Here is a 24,594-nt window from a genome sequence, read left to right as displayed (position 1 = left end):
AATACATACCTCAATAGCAGTGAGCTGAACCACGGGCCGGATCCCCGGAGGGACCATGTATAAATTTGGTGCACGTTGAGAGGGAAGAATAGGAAGGTTGGAGCCATCCTGTGGAACAAGTATAGGCTGTCAATACTTCCTTCTCACTAGAGCCAAGAGAGCCTGGAATGAGCAGGAAGCTTCAAGTCGCTCAAGGAATACAAGAGCGAGAACAAAAAGATGTACCTTGTTCCTTAGAATCAGCTCTGCGGTCACAAGGACATCCCCACAGGCCTTGTCTCCATTCATGACCGGATGCCAGAGAAGCTTAGGGGTGACATCTGTTTCTGAGTTTAGCTTCACCAAAGGAGAGCAAATACTTCGACCTAAAAATTCATCTTTGCCCTACAGAAGGAAACCACATTCAAACTCCTGATCAAAGAGCCCTTGGGACCTCCACCATGCCCCCAGGCCATCCTAAAATTTCATATTACCTACCACTTGGTCATTGTCAAAAAGTTCTATGATAACTTTGGGTGGGTTCTGTAGAACTGTTTGGGGTTCCCCAAAGATTTCCACCTCATCAAATATAATCGTTTGATCCCAGGTGGGATTCAGAGTGGAGTGGATGATCTCCGTGGTTTTGCTTCGATGGAGAAAGGAGACGTGAGCGTATGGATCTATGGGCAGAGAAAGACAGAGTTGGCGAAGTCTACCTTTCTTCCGCGCTGGTGGTCATAGGCTTTCACCACCCATTAAGACTCTAGAATGCCGGGCCTCACAGAGGAAGGTATCGTGGTGAGTGAGAAGCACCTAAAGGGAGACCCTGGTGTGTGCAAAGGGGTGTCTCTCTGGAGTGTACTCATCCCTAGCAAGGTTAATCAGGTCAGGCACACGCTCTTTCACAGGCGCAATCTAGAGAGTATAAGCTTTGCAACTAGACACATATGGTGTCAAGCCCCTGCTCCCATGACCTTGGGAGAAAAAAATATTTAATCTTCCTAAGTATTTAACCTTCCTTGGTTTCTTCCCTTGTCCCCAGTGGACAGAAGACGAAATGGTGTGAAGAACATGGGCTGCTTAGGACACAGCCTGTTAGCCACATCACTCATAAATACCAGCTATTTTTATGTTTTTCTTTCTGCTGTTTTGAGAAGCTGATAAAATAAATACCAGTTTATTTCATGCTTTTGCTTCTAATGAAATATATTTAGAAAGATTTATATTTGAGTGCGGGGTTTGTTTTCTTTCTTTTTTTCTTTCTTTCTTTTTTCCTTCTTTTCTTTTTTTGAGGCCATAATTGTTTTAAAGATTTTTTTAAATACAATCTTCTCTCATTTTACATAGCTATCCCCGTTCCTACTCCTTCCCCTTCTCCTGCTCCACCCTGCCCATCCACTCCTAAGAAAGGATAAGGCTTCCCATGGGGAGTCAACAAAGTCTGACGCTTTACTTCAAGGCAAGACCAAGGCCCTCCCCCCTACATCTAGGCTCAACGAGGTCTCCCTCCGAAGAGAATGTGCTCCTAGATGTCAGTTCAAGCACTCGGGATCCTGGTCCCACTACCAGTGACCCCATAGACTGCCCAAGTCTCACAACCGCCCCCCAAATTCAGTGGGCCTAGTTTGGTCCTATGCAGGTTCCCCTGCTATCAGTCCAGAGTCAGTGAGCTCAGGTCAGCTGTTTCTGTTGATATAAACAAAGCACTCGATAATGTGAGCCAGGTTTTTTATTTTAGTTTTGCTTTTTTGGTTTTTTGAGATGGGGTTTCTCTGTATAGCTTTGGAGTCTAAACTGGAACTCACTCTAGAAACTAGGCTGGCCTTGAGCTTGAGATCTGCCTGCCTCTGCCTCCTGAGTGCTGGGATTAAAGGCCTGTACCACCCCTGCCCAGAGTGCCGGGTTTTATGAATACAGCAGTAAATAAGAAAGGCTCAGCTGCTCTCAGAATCTACAGCTTATAACAACAGAAAAGTGTTTCCAATCTTATTTGTCAGGAGCCATGTCCCCCCAAATTATTATAGGAAGCACTACCGTGAGGAGTTTTGCAGAGAGCTCTACTTCTCAATTGTATCGAGAATAGTCTCATTGACCAAGCCTATCCCACACCCAAATTAACTGTTAATAGAGAGCTATCTGTTAACGGAACCCACCTCACATTCCAAACTATCTAGAGAACTAGGTGGGTCAACTTGTGACTTCCTGACCAAGGAATCGTGACCTGACCGATCGTAACCTCTTGGCCTACGTGACGGGCATGGACCACATGGCAAGATCCCGTGCCCCAGCCCCCCAAGCTCCTCATCCAGGGGCTATATAAGCTGTAACCATGACTCTAATAAACGGAGGCTTCGACAAATATGCTTGGCCTTCTTCCTCTTAATCAGCCCATGTCTTTCAGGTGGTACCTCTCTGTGACCCTGGAATAACTGACCAGCCAGGCGGGTTACAGACCCTAGACAGAGTAACCCGTCAAGGCGGTCTACACTTATTTACCAAAAATTATTCTGGGTTCTCCTACATGGTAAGGAACACTAAACCATTTCAGTTTCCCAGAGGGGTGACTCATTCCAGCAATAAAATAATGCCTATGCCATCACATGAATAGAACTTTTTTATTTTGCCCCACTGATAAATCTTGTGTCTTTGACTGTGAGAAATGGGCTTGAAGTTTTATGCAAACACCAGTAAAGATTTTTCTAAAAATTCCAATTGAATCTACAGTAAGGGAGTGCCCCCTGGTGGATACTACTTGAAAATTTCTTTAAAACATTTTTTGAAGCTTTGCTCCACAGAATTAGGATAATCTTGATCTGATTTAAAGAGCGGGATCTAATTTATAGATCAGACCCAGATAATTTGGTCTAATTTATTAGGGAAGGAAATAATTAGCAAATGCTGAGCAAGGGGAGTGCTGAGACTCAGTTCAGAATTGACACAAGTACAGTACATGATAGCATTAGGTGAGTGTTTCAAGAGTTGTTTCCAAACAAGAACCAGACATGGTTCCTGCATTCACTGCACTTTCAGAGGAAGAAGTAAAGCCCAAACCACCTGGGTAGCAGTATGAGGATGTTGAAGTCTCATAGTTACACAGTGCTAGAAGGTGGCTAGGGTCAGGATGGGGTGATGGTGAGGGTAAGCAGCAGAGGAGGCAGAAAATATACAACATATGGCTCACAGTCAGTTGCTGTGTGTTAAGGGGTTAACTGTGTGATTTTTTTTTTATCATCTTGAGAATATAAGCAAAAAAATGTAAAGAATTTGAGTTCACCAAACGGCCCAGGATCGAGGTTTAAAATGCAGCCATGCACACAAGGAAAGCACAGAAGATGCTCTTTGTGACACTTCATGGCTCAGTAAGTGATCCTTAGTGTCCAAGGGCCACATGTCTTCTGTGTATGCTAGTATTCAGAAACAGTTCCTAAAGCAGCTAGTAACTCCTTTAGAAATGACTGGGTCATTTTCTTCAAGTATAGTCCAAGTATACTTTAAAGTAGCTTCTCTATGAAAAGGGTAAGGGTTTTTTTTTTGTTGTTGTTGTTGCAAGAAATGAGAACAAAACAAAACACAAACCCACTAGATAGGCAGTCGAGTCAAGCTAGCCTGCAATGATATAGTATATTAAGGATTTCCCCATCACCTGAAAAGCTGTCTTTGTCCAAAGCCATGAGGTTCCTAGCTTGGTAAATGTAGCAGCGCAGGTGGTAGACATAGACTCCTGAAAAGAAGAGGGTGACAAGAAATAGGACCCCGTTAACAAGATTTTTCTGGAATGTTTGGAGGTGATATGTGTTTCAGATTCATGGGCCGCTTGTCTATTTCCCCATAGCAGAGAGCACAAATTTTCCCAAGATAGTGGTTTCTTATGCAAGAAAACTTACAGTGGTCCTCTTATCTATGGTTTTGCTTCCTGTATTTCAGTTGCCCAGAGTCAATCTCAGGTCACAAACATAAGAATGTTTGTATAAATTCCAATGCAAACAGTGGAATGGTCAAAAAATAAATAATTCACAAGTTTCATATTGCAAGCTCTGTAGTGTGAACATCTCAAAATATTCAGCTCCATCTCACTTGGGATGTGGGTCATGCCCTGTCCAGTGTATCCATGCTGTATACACTGCCTGCGTGTTAGCCACTCAGTAGTTCCTTATCTCAGTTTTCAGACTGACTGATGTAGTCACACTATAGGGCTTACAGCAAATAACCCTTACTTATTTAATAAAAGCCCACAACATAAGAGTAGTGATACTGGCACATTATTATAGTGCATTTTAATACCTTTTATATTTATCATGTTACTGCTATTTACTGGTTACTATGTCTAATTTATAAATTAAACTTCACCACATGTATGCATGTATAATACTAGACAGTTCATAAGCAGGGTTGGCTGGGAGTCTAAGAGTGTAAAGGGAGTGTATTTAAACTACTACACGCCAGGTGTGGTGCTGCACACTTGTAATCCCAGCAAACAAGAGGCAGAGGCAGCCTGGATTATATACAGAAACCCTCCTCTAAAGGTAAAATCAAATCAAACAAGTAACTGTTGTAACAGTCCCGATGCCAATATGGTCATTGGGAGAACACTGGTCCTGCTGTAAACTTCCTGGATTTAGTGCACAGCTGTTCATCACAGACTATCTAAAGAGCCTGGGTCTCTAGCAGCCACAGAGCAAGGCCTCAGTCCCATGTTAGACCAAGGTCTGTGATAATTTTCTGCTGAACGTTTCTTTGACTATTAAAATTTTCAAATTTCTCACACACACACAGACACATGCATGCATGTACACACACATACACACAGACATATACACACATTCATGCATGTGTGCACACACACACACATACACACACATGATGTGAGATTCTCCTCTGTATGTTATGACTGTATTTTTTTTTTTTACCATTGTTTAATAAAGAAGCTACTTTTGGGCCTATGGAAGTGCAGAATAGAGCAAGGTGGGAATTCCAAGCAGAGATAGAGAAAAAAAAGAAGGTGGAATCCATGTAGCTGCTGAAGGAGTAACATGTCAGCACCGGGAAGCCACAGCCTAGTGGCGCTATATAGATCAATGGAAATAGGTTAAATTAAGATGTAAGAGTTACTTAATAAGAAGCCTACGCTAATAGGCCAAGCAGTGTTTTAATTAATATAGTTTCTGTGTGATTATTTTGGGTTTGGGCAGCCAGGAATGAACAAGCAGCTGTCACCTACTACTACTACTACTATTAACACACACACACACACACACACACACACACACACACACACTTTGAGGGATAGCAGAGTATTGACTGAATGTCTGAATCAGAACCATAAATGCTTGAATATCTGGTGCATATCAAGACCTATGTAAACATGTGCTATTATTAATAGCATTCTGGGATTCTTGAAGACTGGCATTGAAAATAGACTTCCCTTAAAACTTTAGCCTTTTTTCTGTAATTAAGATAATAATTTAGGGATTTTTCTAGTCAGAATGAGTATTTTAGACAGACATTAAAATCAGTGATTTGATCATTCTTCATCCCAAATATAATATAGTTTTCTTCAGACTGTGTTTTAAAAATCCTCATTAAGTGAAGAACTAGAAAATCACTGAGATCTTATCATATTTGATGATCTGAAGAGTTTTCTCAATGAAAATGACAGATGCAGAACTTACAGCAGTCTGTAAAACTTACTGTCGAAATTACAGGAAACAATGGGTGTGTTTGCTCCAAACACAGTGGTGGCACTGTGTTTCTGCTTTTCCGAGCTCTTCTCATCTCCATCCTCTGTGGTGTCTGCCCCCTAAAGTAGGAGGAAGCCATTGTCATTATCATCATTATCACCATCATTGATCACCACTACCATCACCACTACCATCACCACCATCATCACCACCATCATCACCACCATCATCATCACCATCATCCATCATCATCGTCATCACCATCATCCATCATCATCACCATCATTACCACCATCATAATCCTCACCATCATCACCATCATCGTCGTCATCATCACCATCATCATCACCATCATCATCATCACCACCATCATCACCATCATCATCATCACCATCATCCATCATTATCGTCATCACCATCATCATCATCACCGTCATCATCATCATCATCACCATCATTACCACCATCATAATCCTCGCCATCATCATCATCATCACCGTCATCACTATCATCATCACCATCATCATCATCACCATCATCATCACCATCACCATCATCTCCATCATCATCACCATCATCATCATTACCATCATCACCATCATCATCATCATCACCACTATCCATCATCGTCATCACTATCATCATCATCACTATCCATCATCATCATCACTACCACCTAAAACCAAGCAAGCCAAGAGGTGAGATTAGCAAGCAGCGGCAACAGTGGTTTTAAGGAGAAATTTTATCACCAACTACTTAATTTCTCAAGGTAACACCCAGGACAGCGAGTGACTTCTTCAGATCACCTCGCTAGAAAGTGGCAGAGCAGGGGGTGAAAGCCAATCCTTCAGCCTCAAGTCCAGGTTTACTAAACCCTGCTGTTGAAAGAGTGGGGAAATAGTGGAAGCCCTCCGCGGCTGGGAGGAGGAAGACAAAGAACAGCAGAGAGTGGTGCGGTCAGAGTGCAGAGGAGAAAACAGACTGCACCTAGAAATGGTCCTTCTCCTCCCCTGCCCCCCCTTCCTTCCTGTGTGTCTGTGTGAGTGGCATGTGTGTGTGTGCCTATGTGTGTATATCCGTGCACAATTGTATGTGTGGTCAGAGTAGGGTATCAGGTGCCTGTTCTCTTACTCGCTTTCTCATTCCCTGAGGACAGGGTCTTGTTGAACTGGGGCTCAGTGGCGAGCCCCAGTGACCATCCTGCTTTCCTTTGCTGCCATTTCCCCACTCCTCAGTGCTGGGGTGACAGTCATCCACTGCCACAGACACCCTGGACATGGGTACTAAGGATCTAAACTCGGGCCCTTAGGCTCGCACAGAAAATGTTAACTATGGGGTCTTCTCCCCAATCCATGGAACTGGATCTTGGCCACCATGCTGCACAGATCTCCCATGGCTGTTTTTATTCATTCCCTCTACTGACCTGCACCCACCCCATCATCTTCCTTTACTATCTGTCACCTTAATCATCTTTTAATTTTGTGAGCCCTTCTATTTTTCTGTATATTCAGTTCTTTCAGTCTGTTAAATAGCTACAATTTCCAAGCCATCTGTGCCTACACAGGTACTGGATGTTTCCTGAAATCAGGGCCCTGGCAGACATACTTGGGGAATTCTGGGAGAACTAGATGTGCCTTCAGTACTGTTGTGAGGACCTCTCATGCACTAGTGCTTTCTTCCCAAGATGGGAGTCATTGGGCACTCAGGGCACATACCTTTCCCCCAACTTCTTCACAACCATGCAGCACTGAGGTTTCAGGAGCCTTTCTGGAGTTGTCTGTGCTTTCTAGGTGACTCACAACAGTATTATTCACACTTTGACTTCTGGTTACTTACAAGGGCACCTTCAAGTTTAAAGATGGCAGCAGCACCGTGTGTTTCGGAAGGAGCCATTTTTCTCCTCCAGCGTCTGCGGCGAAAGGTGTCCGAACTGCGCTGTTTCCAGTGGAATTTCCAGCCAATCAGCGAAGCATATTCCCAGCCCTCCCGGTCTTCAAACTCTTCCATGGCCTAAAATAGAAGCAGAACTTTAAGGAGAAACAATACTCTTCCTCATATTGATAAAGTAGACCATTAGGTCAAAGAACAATACGTAGTCACAAATACCCACTCTGTCAAGTACTACATGAGGAGCCAGGGATTCTGCTAAGAGAGAAGAGATGGGAGCTCTGACTTGGCAGAGCTGGCAGACTGTAGGCTACAGGAAGGCAACTATAGCAACCATTCAAACATGGAAGTGTGTGAGAGTGGGTGCTTTCTCAGACTGAGCTCACAAGAATATGCAATGTGACATTTTTGGAAAGAATTACTATCTGCATTTTATATGGGGGGTCAAATGTATCACCCCTTAGACTTTAAATGTCTTGTTTATGCCAAAATCTGCTTAGTTAGTAACGATATGATAGATTAGAGTATGTTATTTCTGTGGTAACTATTAACCCAGTACAGTACTCTTAAGTTAAACATGATTTCTGTGCACACGATCTATTCTGAGAAATTGTCCTCAAAGCTGAAGTAAGACTGAAGATAAGTGTGGTCTTTGCTTCCATATATTTGACATTTGAGTAGACAGAATTTTATATAACTGTCTTACAATTGTGACCAGCTTGAATAAATGAAAGATAACAGTGATTATTGATGAGCTTAGAAATAAAAGCTCCATGTATGGTTGTGATTAGTGGGTAGTCCTTTTCTTTCCACTTCGAATAAACATAAAGGTTTCATATGAACTTGTAGCTTCCTTTGTGACAGTGTGAATAAGGACAAGGTCATACATATCTTGTGTAGCCGAAAATGAAGGAGGTTAGGGGACATGACTGAAGTCTCAGCGCGGCTCATTAGTGGAACTAGGATTTCTGACAAGTGGTCCAGTGTTCTTCCCAAGTCATGTTACTGCTTGTGTGGAAAGAGAAAGTGAAGCATGTCTGTAAATTTCTCACCCAATCAGGTTGGGACAATGTTGGTTTAAGCCACACCCATTCTAGCACACCCTGTCCTGGAAGCAGGCTGCTAAGCAAGGTAGACACCAAGATGGTCTAACTATTCTCCTTTCCAGGAAGATCATCATTGAATAAAATGTGACTTCCCAGCACCTGCTAGAGTTGAGCCTTCAGAGCAATATGAAGCATTCCTGTTTAGTATCAGTGTAACCTGGCTTCAAAGGTCATCTCTGTCACCTTCTGAAGATATGACCTATAGCAAGTCTATTTTATGGCTATGAACTCCATCTGTGGAATGAGCAACAACCCAGACCTTACAGCTTACGCATGACACATCTGTGTGCTGAATGTTCTAAATGACATGTAAAACATACTTTTTGGTATTAATTCCATTTTACTATCCCACTTAATTTACTATGCAGTTTAAAGCCTTGTAATACCCTAATTAAATTAAGATATGGATAGTTTTATGTCAACTAGATACAAGCTAGAGTTATTTAGGAAGAAGGAACACAAATGAAAAAAAAATGCCTCTACCAGGTTGGCCTATGGGCAAGCCTGGAGGGAGTTTTCTTTTTTTTTCGGTTTTTCAAGACAGGGTTTCTCTGTGATTTTGGAGCCTGTCCTGGAACTAGCTCTTGTAGACCAGGCTGGTCTCGAACTCACAGAGATCCGCCTGCCTCTGCCTCCCGAGTGCTGGGATTAAAGGCATGCACCACCACCGCCCGGCTTGGAGGGAGTTTTCCTGATTGATGATTGATGTGGGAGGGCCAGCTTACTGTGGATGGTGCCACCTCTGGGTAGGTAGTTCTGGGCTATAAGAAAGCAGGCTGAGCAAGCCATGAAGAGCAAGCCAGTAAGAAGCATTCCTCCATGGCCTCTGCATTGGTTCCTGTCTCCAGTCTCTTGACTTTGCCAGTGGCCATGTCAGAGGAGCTGTACATGACAGTTGACATCAAGGGACTGGTCCATCAGGACGATGATGAGTAAATCGCGGATAGGCAAGGCCCCAAGACCGCAGACCCAGAGTGAGTTTTGCTTCTGCTGTGCCCTCACATGTCTGCGGCTGCCATCTTTCTCTGGTGTCTGGCATGGTGTGAATGGGGATGGGGAGATTCCCCACTGCCTGAAATGTAGTGTGCTTATCTCATGGAAACATCCCGTTCTACTGAGTATTTTTTTACCTGTGGGTTATTATGAAGATGATTTCCTCCTAAGCTGTACTGTTTAACCAAAGCAATGATTTTATACATTAATAGTGTTAGGTCAGGCTTTGGTGGCACACACCTTTAATCCCAGTACTTGGAGGCAGAGACAGGCATATCTCTGTGAGTTCAAGGCCAGCCTGGTCTACAGAGTACATTCCAGGACAGGCTTCAAAGCTAGAGAGAAACAAACAAACAAACAAAAAACCCACAACAACAACAACAAAAAACTAGTGTGAGTTTAAATTGAATTTTGATTGAGGATTTTAAATAAATATTGTAAGGGATTATATAGAGGTTAGTTTAGTGGGAAAATTAACATAGGATTAACATAGGTAAAGGTAGGATAAAATGCTGCCCTGCTTCTGATAAAGCAGAGGCTGCAGAGGATAAAAAAATAAAACAAGGAAATATCACACAGCTAGAACACATGAGTTCCTATTGAGGAGCCCCATAGACTGCGCCTTAGGATAGTGATTAAGAAAAACAGCTGAGTCCTAGTAACCCAGTTAGCTTAAATTCTTTTCATCTGAATGCTGGGAGATGTTCACAGGTTTGGGAGTGCATCATAGCTGAGACAAAGCCTTGGGTTAGGGTATTTTGATAATAGCTCTTAAGTTAGGGATCAGAAAACAAAGCAGCCCAATTATTACTAGCTGATGTACTATCCTCGTAAGAACTGGTTGGTGATCAAAGATGATGATTAATTCCTTGTACCTATTTCTGCCCTCAATCTCCTGAAATAAAAACTACTGATGAGTGGGTACGCAGGCTAAAGATTTAAAGTAGAGCTGACTGTTTTTCATGTATAGAAGTTTAGGCTTGCGATTCCTTTAAGAGTCCTTATAAGATCACCTTTCAAGATAAGTAATAAAGTAATTGGTCCTTTCTTTGTAACCACAAAACACAGTCTGCCAGTAATAGAACTGCCTGATAAGAATACCGTGCTTGTTTATACTCTGTTAATCTGTAACAAGTTGCTTGGGTATGAATGTACATGGGTTCTTGATGATAATTTGTTTTTTACCTGTAGTATGTAAAATGTTAAATCATGTAAAGAAAATAAAAAGCATGTTTTCTACTTGCTTTCATTGTAATCATTCACTTGAAAAATAGAATGTAACCACATTGTAATTGTTATATAGCTTGAAAGATTTTGTGGGGACGTATAAGGAAAAACAAAGAAAGAGAATAAGAATAAAGATAGAGTTAGAAGGAAAACATCAAGAATGAGAGACTAGGGAGAATAAAAATTGAGTTAGGAGGAAAACATCAAGAGAGACAGAAGGGACATTTCTGGATAGAGATAAGAAAAGAGAAAAAAGACTACAGAAGAAGGAAACTATCAAGAGAGCCTGAGTGTCTTTCTCCTCACCCCTCAGATAAAAAAGTCATAGCACATTGAGTCTGTGGATTCCCTTTGACTTCTGTGCTGCTGGAGGCTGGTCCCTCAGGCAGCAAAACCTTTCCTTCATGATGGACTGTGATAAGGACAGGTGAGCTGAAATATTAACCCTTCCCACACAAGTTGCTTCCAGTCATGGTGTTTCACCACAGCAACAGAAAACCCTACCTAAGACAGACGGTTCTAAGTCTTGTTCCCATTTCACAAATGAGAAAGACTGTAGAGTCGGGATTTGAATTCTGGGTCTTGTTCTAGGTCCCGAGGTTTTGATACTACTGTCTTATCCTGCCAGTATAACCTCAGAGTCCTTTTCTACCCTTCTAGAGACCTCATCAACTCTGTCTCAGCATCATGGGAGGCTTGTGGAAGCACAGATTGCTCGCTTCTCTGTCCCCAGAGTTACTCAGTAAGCAGGCTGGCGCATGATATTTCTGACATATCAGGTGAGCAGGGCACACTTCCAGAGCCCTGAATCCCAGTATCAGATCCTTGATTTGCGAACGGTTGTGCAGAAACAGCCATGCAGCTGGAATTCTGCATAGTGTGGCAGGCAGAACACCCGGCACCGCCCCCTCCTACTTCTCTTACCCTTGCAGTACTCGAAGCTGTTTGGGTCAAATCTTTCTTGCGTTTTCGGACCAGTCTCCGCCGTCTGTGGGTGTGATACATTTTCTCTGCTGCAACCCAGGACTTGGGCTTATTATCAGGAGGAATGGTAATTCCATACTCCCAGCCTGTAACAGAATTTGAGAATAGTTACTCAAAAGAGAAGCCTCTGCCTGGCCAGCAAATAGCTTGCTAGATAATGGATAGTGCCTCTCTCTGCTCACAGATATCCTGCTGTTATGACTGTCACAGGGTTGAGCAGGCTTAATCTGAGAAGATGAAGTGTGCCAAGCTGAAGCTTTGGGTGCCATCAGGCTACAAATGTAAAAGTATGTATATATGCATGTATGTGTATATGTATGCATATGTATGTGTGTGTGCTAATATTCCAAAATCTAAATATTTCTCAAACCAAAAACCACTTCCTCTGGGCCCAGGATTTGGGGTAAGAGATACTCAATCTTTCTGTTCCTTTGGGATTGAACCTAGAGCCCTGTGAATACCAGGTAAGGTTCTGCTACCCAACTACATTTCTAGACCTTCACTAGCATTTCCTGTAAGTTGGTAAACCTGTCTGTGTTCCAACATGACGGCCTTAATGGTAAAAGGCACACAACTATGTGGTGGGTACCCAGTTATTGCTCAATAAATGCCATTATGATAAGATATATTATTATGTATTACAACCAATGCAGAATTGCCCATCCATTTGGAGTCTTTTGCATCAATCCTACTCTGCCCATGTTTTATCACCTCTTAGAGGAAAGGACCAGTTACGCTCTTCCCCTGCTAGTTCCAAATGGTTAAGTTCATCTGATCTGGCTATTTGTAGAGAATGGTAAGTACTGCTACACCCAGAAGCTATGTCAACCACACGCCCGCTGGTGGGATGACTTACAAGACATTTGCTGTTGTCCTGTCTGAGTTATAGCACCTCTAAGCTTGATTAGCCCAAGGAGAAATGTGATTATGAAAGAGAAATTCTTCTAGATTTCTCCTATACTCTAACTCTGGATTTCTAAGTATCCTAGTGTCCAGCTGGTTGGCTCCATCACCTCCATTTTCCACTTTGAACATCTCCTCACCCAGCATCTGTCTATCTGTTTGGGAGTCAGATACTCATTTGAATAGTCATGGATAACCCCACATGACCTAACTGTCCTAGGCCAGTGGGGAAGGGCCCTTCTTCCCGTAAAGCCTTTGCTCTAGCTAACCAAGGCCTTTCTGCTGACTCACACTCGGGCTAACAGATATACCTTACCTTTCTCATCCACTGCTCGATTTATGTCATAGGTCCATGCGTCATCTTCCCACTCCCAACCTGGAGGGCAAGTCAGCTCGCTGGGTGATGCTGCCTTATCTCCATTCTAAGAGACAGACAGACAGGAGTGAAGGAGATCCAAATGTGAGGAAACTTAACTGTAGAATGTGCATGTCTTTATAGATAACTGTGATTTTTACTTACATACACATAGTGGTATATTATTTGTGTTTTAATAGATAAAGCTTGCCTAAAGATCAGAGGGCAAAGCAGTCATACTAGTCAGCCATATAGGCCAGGGAGTGGTGGCACACACCTTTAATCCCAGGACTTGGGAGACAGTGGCAGATGGATCTTTATGAGTTCAATGCCACCCTTGGCTACCTAAGATTGAATATGGCTAAAAGAGAAACAGAGCTCACACAAAGGTGATCCCAGCACTTGGGATTCTATGCCTAGCACTAGGGAGGTGGAGACAGGAGCAATATGGCTGGGCCGAGAGAGAAATCTAAAGGGGAAGAGATAGGGACTCAGTGGAGTGTGGGGTCTGGGGTTGGTGGAGACCATTGCAGGATCGCCCCTTTGTCTGAGCCTTGGTAGAGGTAAGATCTCTCTAGTGGTTTGACTGCTTTGCTTTTCTGATCTTCAGGTCAAAGTATCTGTCTCTGGGTTTTTATTATTCATGCAACCCATACAAATACTACATGAAAATTACTTGTCTCCAGTACCTTCTATTTTTACTATTAAAGAAGAGTTTTAAGTTGAACCATGTGAAATTCTTAGTTTTGTAAACCAAAATGATCTAACATTAGCAATTTCATATAGGCTCATTTAATACTATTAGATGGTGCCGTTCAGGTTTATTTAGAAAAAAAATAGAACACAACAGATCAAGCATTGAGACACATGGTTCAGGATCTGGAGAGATGGTTAGGAGCACTGGTTGCTCTTCCAGAGGTCCTGAGTTCAAGTCCCAGTGACCACATGGTGGCTTACAGCCATCTATAATGAGATCTGGTGCCCTCTTCTGGTGTGCAGGCAAAACACTGCATACATAATAAATAAATAAATCTTTAAAAAAGGCACATGTGTTCAAGTTCAGGAAATGCCGACGGGAGGCTCATGATGCTGATCACGTGAGGCTGAGCAAAGTTTATATAAAACCTTGACTTAGGTTTACATTAAAATTCAAAAGAGTTATGATAAAGTTAAGATGTAAAAGAAATAAAGGTGACTGTAAACATGGAAAACACTCAGCTCCATTTCAAGTTAAGAGATTGCAAAGTGGATCCGTGGCAGGGACCCCATGTCACGGATCAACAAAGATGATGTGGTGGGAAGGTACAGAAGCAAGGGCCCTGTTATGCTGTTGCTGGGACTGCGTGTGTACCAGTTCCCTGCATTTGGAGTTTGACCACACAATTCCAAGGACATAAGCTTTCTAGACATAAGCTTTCATTAATGTGTAAAAATGGTTGTATAAGGATATTCACTGCCACATCTTTCATAAAAACTAACGATGAAACAAAACAAAAAACTCACCCCAAACCACCAAACCCCAAATGTCTATGAGATGTACAAATAAACAACAATAGGAGCTTATCGCAAAGTTCCCAGCTCTGTGTGTGCAGTTATCAAAAGATGACCTGGAGCTGGGAGACGGCTCAGTTAATAATTAGTTCAGAAGCCCAACATGCACATCAAAGCCAGGAGTGGAAGTCCACATCTGTGGCCCCAGCGCCCGGGAGGAGGAGTGAGATCTCAGGAGCCTGTGGCCAGACAGCTCATCCCAGTCAGTGGGGCTCAGGCTCAGTAAACATCCCTGAAGTGAGGCAGCGAGTGGCTGAGGAAGACACTGCATGTTGGCCTTGCCTTTGTGTGCATGTGTATACACGTGTATGTGCTTCTCTCTGCATGTGTGCACACATCCACATGAGCATGCTCACACAGGTGCTCAAATATACATTATGTGAAAATACATGTTGAGGAATTGTGTGTCCAACACAATTCTAGTTTGAAGAGGAAAAAGCACACTTGTATAAAAACAGAAACCTGCAACGGTGGCTATTTTACAGAGGACAGTGGTAGGCAGGGAGAATTACTTCTCATTTCCCTGAACACTGGACTTTTTTTTAAAAAAAAGTTTAACATTTTTATTTTTATTTTTATTTTTGGGGATGTGTGTGATTATGTGCACATGCATAAGAATGTCCACAGAGGCCCCAGAAGGCTATGGGAGCCCATGCAACTGCAGTATAGGTGTTTGCGGGCTGCCAGCATGAGTGCTGGGAGCTGAATTCCAGTCCCCTACAAGAGCATCAAGCACTCTTAGCTGCCAACACATCTCCTCGGCTTCATTTTATTTATTTATTTATTTATTTATTTATTTATTTATTTATTTTGTTTTTGCTTGCCTGTGTATTTCTTTAAAGTGAACATTTCATTTCTTGTGATCTTAAAAACTAGCTAGATGGTAAATTTTTACCCAGAAACTGTGCACAACTCAAACTTGATGCTGGAGCAAGCAGTGTCTAGCCACAGCGGCCCAGCGCTTATTGGATGTCAGTAATGAGCATGTACTTGCGGGCTTCTGTTGTAAATGGGAGACTATTTGGAATCGGGGATGCAGCGGGAAGAGAGGGTGGAGCATCTCTGTGTCTCATGATGCAGAGATGGGGCATGCCGGTGGCTCACCGCATCCGTATAGGTGTCCTCTGCTGCCTTCCACTCGCCTCCCGGATAGCGAGTCTCATTCTGGTAGACTTCATCCGTGAACTCTGTGTGACCTGCATCGGCCTCAGTCAGGAGGCTGTGGGCGAGAGGAGGCTCCTGTTACCCAGGAGAAATGGAACCGGAACCAGGAACCCCAGCTATTTCACACTGTTGGGCGACCCCTACAGCTTGGAATGACACCACATCCCTTCTGGCCTTCTGGCTTGAGCCCTTTGGTTTCTCCATTCCAAATTTGACTTTGAACTAAAAGCTTTTGACAGTCATTCGGAGAGGGGGACTGGGCCAGCGAGACGTAAATTATAGAGGACTCTTCGCACTGGCATGGTCGCTCCTTCCAAGTAATTAGAGTGGAGCCAGGAAAGTCGCGCTAAAAGGGCTCTTGAACCGCTCCCTGCAGGGAGCACAGAGAGTGTCTTCCACACTGCTTGCTGCAGTATAGACTTTCCAGCCTTTTCTCAGTGAAACTCTTGGCTGACAGTTCAAAGAACAGAGAATGGAGTGAGGCTGTGTGGAAATGTGTGCCCTTGGCTTGCTGGCTCTGCGCGACATAAACTCGTGGTTTCTAAGAAGACAGCCGAGCCTGCTCATTTCACACTCCAGACCCTTTGGGGCCCTCGAGTGCTCTGTGCTGACTCTGCTTGGCCAGCTTTGGCTCGGATTTAAAAACCCAATGGAAGAAGGACACAGAGGCTCCAACTTTGCCTTGAGTTTTCTGCCAGGGACCCTCAAGTGATGGTTCTTTTTTCCTTACTATTTCTACCCTCCCTAATATTTCTCCTATTTGATTCCAACCAAACCCTGGAAGGGTATCAAAAAGCCAACAGCCCCAACCGTTTGTATAAATTGAAATCATCCATCTCTCCTCTGCACCACAGAGGAGACCCAAAGGTTTGGCTGCCGTCTCTGGCGTCCTAGCCTTGTGTTTTTCCAGTCACAATTCTCTCTACCTTTCCGGTCCTCACCCCCTTCCTTCTGTTCAATTCAACTCCCCACCTCTACGCCTCACCAATTCCCACAATTCCAAACAAAGCAAACAGTCCTGAACCGGAAGCAAGGACGTGTGGGCACTTGGTCTAGCAGACCAGCTTGCTCCTTGTCCTTGGTTTTTAGGCCCCTGCGACGACTCCAAAGGAGACCTTACAATACGGGTCCCAGAATGTGCCATCACAAGGTGGCCAGAAGAGGGAGCTCTAGGACTAATGTTGCCACCAACCATTTCTATTTACTTAGTGATTGTTGATTGATTGGCTGAGATGAGTCTCCTATAGCCCAGGCTACCCTTGAACTCGCCAAATAGCCGAGGGAGTGGCACTATTAGAAGGTGTGACCTTGTGGAGGAAATGTGTCATGGTGGAGGTGGGCTTTGAGGTCTCATACAAGCTCAAGATAGCACCCAGAGTCACAGTACACTTCCTTTCCTGTTGCCTTCTGATAAAGATGTAGCCACTCCACGTCTGCCTACAGGCCACCATGCTCCCCACCATCATGATATGGATATAAGCCAGCAAGTCACCCCAGTAAAATGTTTTCCTTAATAAAAGTTACCATGGTCATGGTGTCTCTCCACAGCAATAGAAACCCTAACTAAGACAGACATATATAAAAACATATTTAGATCTAGGCATAGACAGTGTTGTACTGGGTATTGGACTGACAGCCTTGCTGATGAGAGACAAGTACTCTACCAGGGAGGCATGTCCCTACTCATTTCCCTGACTTTTACTTTGCATTTTGAGACTGGGTCCTGTAAGTTGCTAGACTTGAATGGAGTCGGTCTGTACTCCAGGCAGACCTCAAACACACAATCCTCCTACTTTAGCCTCTGGGTAGCTGGGGTTAACAGACCTGTACCCTACATTCCCTTAGGTGCCTTTTATTTTTGTCTTTTGGGACTGATGGTATCTTCCAACTTCCTGTAAATCTCTATGGACCTAGTCCTATCCAGTGGATAAAATTAATGTTAATAAGAATGACAACAGACAACGGAGGGGCTGGAAAGACGGTTCCAAGGGTAAAAGCTCCAGCCAGGACTCAAGTCTGACAGCCCGAGCTGAATCCCAAGAACCCACAGAAAAAAGTTGCATGTGGTGGTGAACGCCAATCATCCCAGCATTCCAAAGGCGAGTTGGAAGACAGACAGGAGAATCTTCCAGAAGCTGTGCACCAGCTAGCCTGGACACAGAGTAACAGCAGAATCAAAAGACCCTGGCTCAACAGAGTGGAAAAAACTTACTCTTAAAAGATGTCTTCTGATATTCACATGTGTGCTAAGGCAAGCAAACACCTGAACACACACACACACAACTAAACAACACAAGTGAGATAGAAAGTCAAACACTCACCTTCTTTCAGGGTCGACTATCCAGTCTCCTTCCCACTCCCATCCCTTGGGAGGCAAAAAGAATTCTCTTTTGAGTTTTATTTTTCCCGTGACGTCAGAGAATTTATGACGTCCCACCAGTCCAGATGTGCCCCACTTCCCAAACACAAGGGCTTGGTTTTCATACTGTTAAAAACAGATTGGAGAAATACTATCAGAGACTGAGAAAGCAAGCCAGCTGTGAAATCTAAATTTGCCCAGATCTGAAGCTAGATGACAACAGAAAGCAGAAAAGCTGTACACACAAAAAGTATGGACCTAAACTCAGGCCTGCCAGTGCTCAGGCGACTTTGGGCAAGTCGTTCATCCTCCTAAGAGTCCACATGCTCATCTGTAAACTGGGCACAACAGGTTTCTTAGAGTTATTCTAGAGTTCATGCGTGCAAATGGTTGTGAATGTGTTCTGCGAACCGTGATGCATCATGGGAGTTGTTTCCATCTTTGAATGACACTAAACAGGAGGTAGTCACTCTGGAAAGTTCTACTGTCAATAATTTTCAGGAGGGTCTTCTCCTCATCTCTTGGGCTAAGATTCTTTAACAGGAGGTAGTAATGACTGCTATTGGTATTAAAAAGAGAAAGTTCTGCTCTACTAGAGAGAAGACAGGGCTGTCATTAAAGGTACCATTTCAGCAAAGACGGTGAAGGAGCCTTCGGCGAAGCTATTGAACTTCTTCTCCACGGCACTTAAACCCAGCCAGATATTCACTCGCAATTCCACAGGCACTTTGGGCCCATTGTTTTTTTCCTGTGGATACTGTGGATGAACAATAGCATCTTAGGTGACAATGGGACAGATACCGCATGAACTGTGACATCACGCTAAAGTTCAAGCATACTCAACTTCTACTCATCGCTCCCACCGGACTGAGTTTGTATCTGCTTTGGTTAAAACTGACAAATGAAGCCGGGCGATGGTGGCGCATGCCTTTAATCCCAGCACTCGGGAAGCAGAGGCAGGCGGATCTCTATGAGTTCAAGACCAGCCTGGTCGACAGAGCTAGTTCCAGGACAGGCTCCAAAGCCACAGAGAAACCCTGTCTCGAAAAAAAAAAAAACAAAAAACAAAAAAAACAAAAAACCTGACAAATGACCCTACAGCAAAGATTATAATAGGAGCTAAAGCAATAAGTCCCAAAGTTCCCGCAGCCGTCAAGAGTGCCTGGCCTTTCCCAGCTCTTTGACTCACTTCCAATCTCAAGAACATCTTTTCCTTCATTGATAAACTGTCTGTCATTCAATCAGTCAGTCAATCAAAGTGTGAGCCGGAGATTCCCACCTGTCCCTGAGACCCTTCAAAGTGTGAGCTGTAGATTGTCACCTGTTCCTGAGACCATTTTAGGAGGTCTACAAGGACAGAACATTCTTCCTAAGAGCATCAACGTGAGATCTGTGTTGTCTTGTTGACATTCATGCGGATGAGGCAGTGGCACCCCACTGTACCCATTGGTATTCACAGCACTCAACTCTCAAGCACAGAAGATGAAATGCCAGTTCCACTAAAGAATTCCTTTGGCTTAAAAAAAATAAAGAACTAAAACAATTTTGATGGGTTTAAAAAAAAAACAGTATTGATTACTAGTTTTGTTAAATCCTAACCCTCGAGTGCCTGACTGTTTAATACTTGGCGTGATAAAGGAGGAAGCTCTCCCAAGTCCACCTCACACATTAGCACGTGACCAGTATCTTAACAAAAAGCTCTATTATAAATTGACCTAAAGATAGGTGTGTGTGTGAATGAGCGTGTGTGTGTGTGTGCGTGTTGAGACAAAGTCTCCTGTGTCCTGTGTTTGTTTTTCTATTTTAATTTCTGTTACAACAAGTACTGGGGATACAAGTCATATAAACAAAAGCCCTTTGTAGTTTACAATAATATTTTTAATGTTACAAAGAGACGCTGAGACTAAAAAAAAAAAATCCAACTGAACTAAAAGACTTCTCAAGCTAGATAATGAGGGTTAAGGGAGTCAACGAATACACAGAGTTTCTTTAAAGCATTTGTTTCTGTTTATCCACTAGATTCTACAACCTAACCCGGAAAACACACTCTGGCCCCTCTGGCTTCCTTGAAGCTTTTTAATTGATCAGTTTGCTTCCACTGCTGCTGATGGGGATTTTAATTGAGGTCTATTTGAAGTCTGATTCATGCTGCAGAAGACATCTGAAAGAAAATGGTCACTCTGATGCTGCTCACAGCCTCCTGGCTAAGAGCCATGTGGACACTAATAAAGGTCAGCAGACGGCTCCTGGTTGTAGAGAACACGTCTCCTTAGCCCAGCCCTTTCTCTTCTCAAAACTGGTTATTCCTTTCTTAACTCCAAAGAACTGCTGTTGAGGTAGACAGGATCTGGCTTCAAAACATGCCCATGACGGCTTTGTTGAGAACGTAGATGCAGCCCAGGCCTCTGTCAGTTTTTCAAGACATGCCCATAGGAGTTTTTCATGGGGGTGTCCTAGGAAGCTTGCAGAGTATGGGCAGAATAGTAGATACATGCACAACCCCCCACAAAAGTACATTAGAGTCCGTGACTCTAAAATATTCAGAACGAGTGTGGCATTGTGGCACATGCCACAGCACTTGGGAGACATAGGCAGGTAGATATTTCTGAGTTCTAGGCCAGCCTGATCTACATAGTGAGACCCTGTCTCAAAAAACCGATAGTGAGAATGATGATGATTTTGATGATGATGATGATGGTGGTGGTGGTGATATTCAAAACTTCTGCTTAAAGTAGCAATTATCAAAACTTTTCTCTATTAGAGCACCTTCTGTCTGTGATGGTTGATTGTGGTTGTCAACTTGACAGGATCCGAATCAAAAGGTAAGATGCTAGACATTGCTGTCAGGATTTTTAAAAAAGATTTATTTATTGTGTACATAGCATTCTGTCTGTATTTATGCTTTCCAGCCAGAAGAGGGCGCCATATCTCTTTACAGATGGTTGTGAGCCCTCATGTGGTTGCTGGGAATTGGACCTCTGGAAGAGGAGCCAGTGCTCTTAACCACTGAGCCATCTCTCCAGCCCTATTGTGAGGAATTTTCTTAATCAAATTATCTGAAGTGTAAAGACCTATCATAAATGTGGGAAGCACTTGCTGGTGGCAACCCAGATGAAGGAAAGAGAGGAAAGATTTTTGCTTTATGCCTGCTTGCCTTCACTTTCGCTGGCAGGTTCATCAACGTTGGTGCTGCCACTGCTAACATTAGGGCTCAGCTTCCAGTTCCAATGGAAACCGAAGATCAATTGCTCTTCAGGAATCTGCTGAACCTTCAGCACCAGACTGAAACTGCCAAGACATCCAGCCTCATGGATCAATCAGTCACCAGTTCTTGACCTTTCTGATTGAGACAGCCATTGTTGAGCCACCCAGACCCTATCCGATAAGCCAATCCAATAAATACCCTTTTAATGTGCATTCATTCTGTCTGCTCTAGAGAACCTTGATCCCATGACTGACTATACCACCCGCTTTTCTCAACACTTAGCATCAGCCAAAGAAATGTATTGCTTGTCTGAGACATTAAGAGCGGAAAATGCATGTCAGAAAGCAAATGACAGTGTCGTGTTACTATTAATGTCAGAGACATCTAGAGAGGGGTCTGTGGTTGAAGGCCAGCTATCCTCATGCCACTCTCTAAAAACCAGGATCCCAGAAGGGACCAGAACAGGTCAGCATTGATCTTAAACACCTTAGCTCTGTAACAGATGAATATGACAAAACAACCCCTCCTTTGGGACACAATCTGCATGCGTTTATCCATCCCCCCATGAACACACACCTTCAGAAGGATGGTTTGGGTTTTCCCACAGTATTTTCCAGATGCGTTCCCACCGCTGGTGGAGTATAAGACTTGATGGGCAGGAATCCGTGCATAGGCCAGTCTTTTCTCCCCACGGATCATCCAGATGATAATGTCGGGCATACTGTTCTGAGGCTGCGCAGTGAATTGGGTGGAAAAGAAAGCAAACAAGGTGAGTTTATATGTGACAGGCTGGAGAAATACTGTGTCTCAAAGTCAGGAGAAACATCTTCTTCAGTCACACGGTGGTTACACAGGGCTAAGGAACAGGCTGCGGGTGACTCGGGGGAAGGATTGGAGAAACAGGGAAGCAGGTGAAGAGTTGTACCCCACTCTGGCCTGAAAGGCGTTTTAGAAAGTACCCCCTCATCTCTCAAGCATCATTTAAAGAAAACCATCAGCAGACTGAAAAAGCTGCAAGCTGCCACCCGCTACCACGGCTTGAATGTGTTCCTCAGGGTTATACGTCCAAAGCTTTTTTCAACAGTGTTAATCGGGCTAATGAGAGATGAGAAGGCCGTGAGTGATTGACACACAAACTCAGATTAATGCCATTGTTGCAGAAGCAGGTTAGTTATCATGAGAACGGGCAGAGTGTAAGACACTATCCCCTAGATACCCGAGGGGCAGGAGGAGTCTGTTTCCTCTTGTCCTTTCAGCCACAAAGGTGAGGGACACCTGACACGTATCTAGCAACTTCTGTGTGCCCTGCACTGTGCTGTCCCCTTTGTAATCATCATCATCCTCTTTAAGTCTTTCCACAACAGCATTGTGATGCAAGTACCGCGTTTCTTCATTTTACAGGCAGGGAAAGCAGAAGTGAGTTATACAGCTTGCCCAAGGTCACATACGATTTAGGACTTAAATCTATATCTTCGTAATCCAGTACAGAGATATTTTAATTCTCTGTGTCATGGTCTACTACTCCATCACTCAGAACACTCTGTGACAGCACTGATGAAAGCAATGATTTTCCTGTAGGCACCTCTAAGGCCCAACTCAAAATTATTGTCCTGACTTTGGTGACTTTCACCCCCAGTCCTCGGTGGCCTTCCCAGCCCAGTGACTCTTTTGTTTTTAATCATTGACCAGATCGTTCACAGTCTCAAACAAACATCAGGCCAGATGCTCCATCCATCGCCCCATCCATGGTGCTGTCCACAGAATCCTTCTGGAAGCAGATGCCACTAGCGTGATGCCAAGGTATCTACCTCTTCAGTAAGTTGCATTAATTTATCAAGCCAGTCCTCGATTTCCAACAAGGTGGATTTCACATCGGTGGCTTCAGATCTCATCTTCATAGCTGCCTCGTGTATCTGGGAGAGAAACCTGGACCGCAACTTTCGGATCTGAGTATCCAGAATCGTGACGTTGGCTTTTCCGTCTGTGACAGGTAAGGTGTATCTAAAGGAAGGGAAGGAGAGAGAACTTAAGAATGACATTCTTGGCTTCAAAACCAAGTCCTTATGTTTACACACGTGTCGAATGTATGTCTGCATGCATTTCGTGTAGATTGAAATGTCAGTACTGAACTATGGCACTGCTTGGTTTAAGCTGGAATTGAGGACATTTTTTTGTGGCCCTGACAGGAAAGAGAATAAAGATTTCAAAGCAGCAGAGTCTACACAATATTCCCACCTCCACCGTCTTCATCACTGCCGTCATCTCAGAAGGTTCTCAAAGAGTTCCAGAAAACAGGAAGGACAGCCTGCCTAGGGCCATTCCCCAATGGTGGGACCCCCACAAAGAAATATTGCTAAGTGAGTGACTCAGGTTAGCCCCTATCATCTATGCTTCCCTGTCACTGTGGCAGCAGGTAAGACCACTGGGCAAGACTGCCATTAGGACCAGGAAATCCGACTCATATTGTCCCCACATAGAATTCCCAGTCATTTGTACTTCACCTGACACCTTAAACCAAGGATATCTAGCATGGTTCTCCTCAATCATGGGACTGCCTGTTATGCAGCATTTAAGAGACTCCAGTTCACTTCTTTGAAGACAGCTGGATATGGCCATGCCTTCTTCAGCAAAGCCTACGGTTCGCAGGCATTTTCCAAGTGAAAACTGCAACTCCACATTTTGGTTTGATTTCATTAACAACCGTGGCAGCATGCGTGTAAAGGGTTAAGACCCTTCAGTGGCCACGTAGAGCAAAAACACATGCAAAAGCTGTTGAGCTAGGAAGTCACACTTGGGCCCTGCAGTCAGAGTGAGATGCTGACGGTGACAAGGAGCAGCAGGGCTAAGAGGGTAGGTCCTTCTCAGCACCAAGGCGCCACGGGGCCTCTCTGTTTTCCTATCTGTAATTAAGAGGTGACCCCTTAGGATCCCTCATCCTCTCAATGTGAGCTTTAAGTGCTCACAAAGCCAGTGTGGCCTTTCCACTTTAGCTGCTCTTCAATGACCCGACTAGACCACTAGAAGGCACAAGAAGACAGGGTGACTCAGAGCCCTACCCTAGAGGGGAAGTATCTGGTTCCTCAGAGCAAGAGGAGTTACTCAATGTGCTTTTCTTTTCCACCTTCCTGGGTCATGGCTTTATTAGCCAATATTAAAATGAGTTTGGGATGAATCACTTTTCCCCATGATTTCTAAATACCAAA

General features: G+C 43.8%; 1 protein-coding gene across 2 annotated transcripts in view; it reads right to left on the bottom strand.

Annotated features, from left to right (window-relative positions):
- Myof (myoferlin) overlaps positions 1-24,594 on the bottom strand; it is a 146,060-nt gene that overhangs the window by 36,248 nt on the left and 85,218 nt on the right. For both annotated transcript variants that reach the window (XM_057777697.1, XM_057777696.1), the window contains 13 exons: positions 23,200-23,392; positions 21,968-22,123; positions 18,812-18,943; positions 18,149-18,312; positions 15,768-15,882; positions 13,074-13,179; positions 11,795-11,940; positions 7,494-7,667; positions 5,668-5,776; positions 3,623-3,700; positions 478-659; positions 226-384; positions 10-108 (listed from right to left, as the gene is read on the bottom strand). In XM_057777697.1, the coding sequence (XP_057633680.1) occupies positions 10-108; positions 226-384; positions 478-659; positions 3,623-3,700; positions 5,668-5,776; positions 7,494-7,667; positions 11,795-11,940; positions 13,074-13,179; positions 15,768-15,882; positions 18,149-18,312; positions 18,812-18,943; positions 21,968-22,123; positions 23,200-23,392 (1,813 nt within the window). The remainder of the gene's footprint in view (positions 1-9; positions 109-225; positions 385-477; positions 660-3,622; positions 3,701-5,667; positions 5,777-7,493; positions 7,668-11,794; positions 11,941-13,073; positions 13,180-15,767; positions 15,883-18,148; positions 18,313-18,811; positions 18,944-21,967; positions 22,124-23,199; positions 23,393-24,594) is intronic.

Source organism: Chionomys nivalis, chromosome 8 (assembly GCF_950005125.1).
Source record: "Chionomys nivalis chromosome 8, mChiNiv1.1, whole genome shotgun sequence".
Taxonomy (NCBI): domain Eukaryota; kingdom Metazoa; phylum Chordata; class Mammalia; order Rodentia; family Cricetidae; genus Chionomys; species Chionomys nivalis.
The sequence above is the reverse complement of the archived record's forward strand: the minus strand, read 5'-3'. Positions and strand labels throughout refer to the sequence as shown.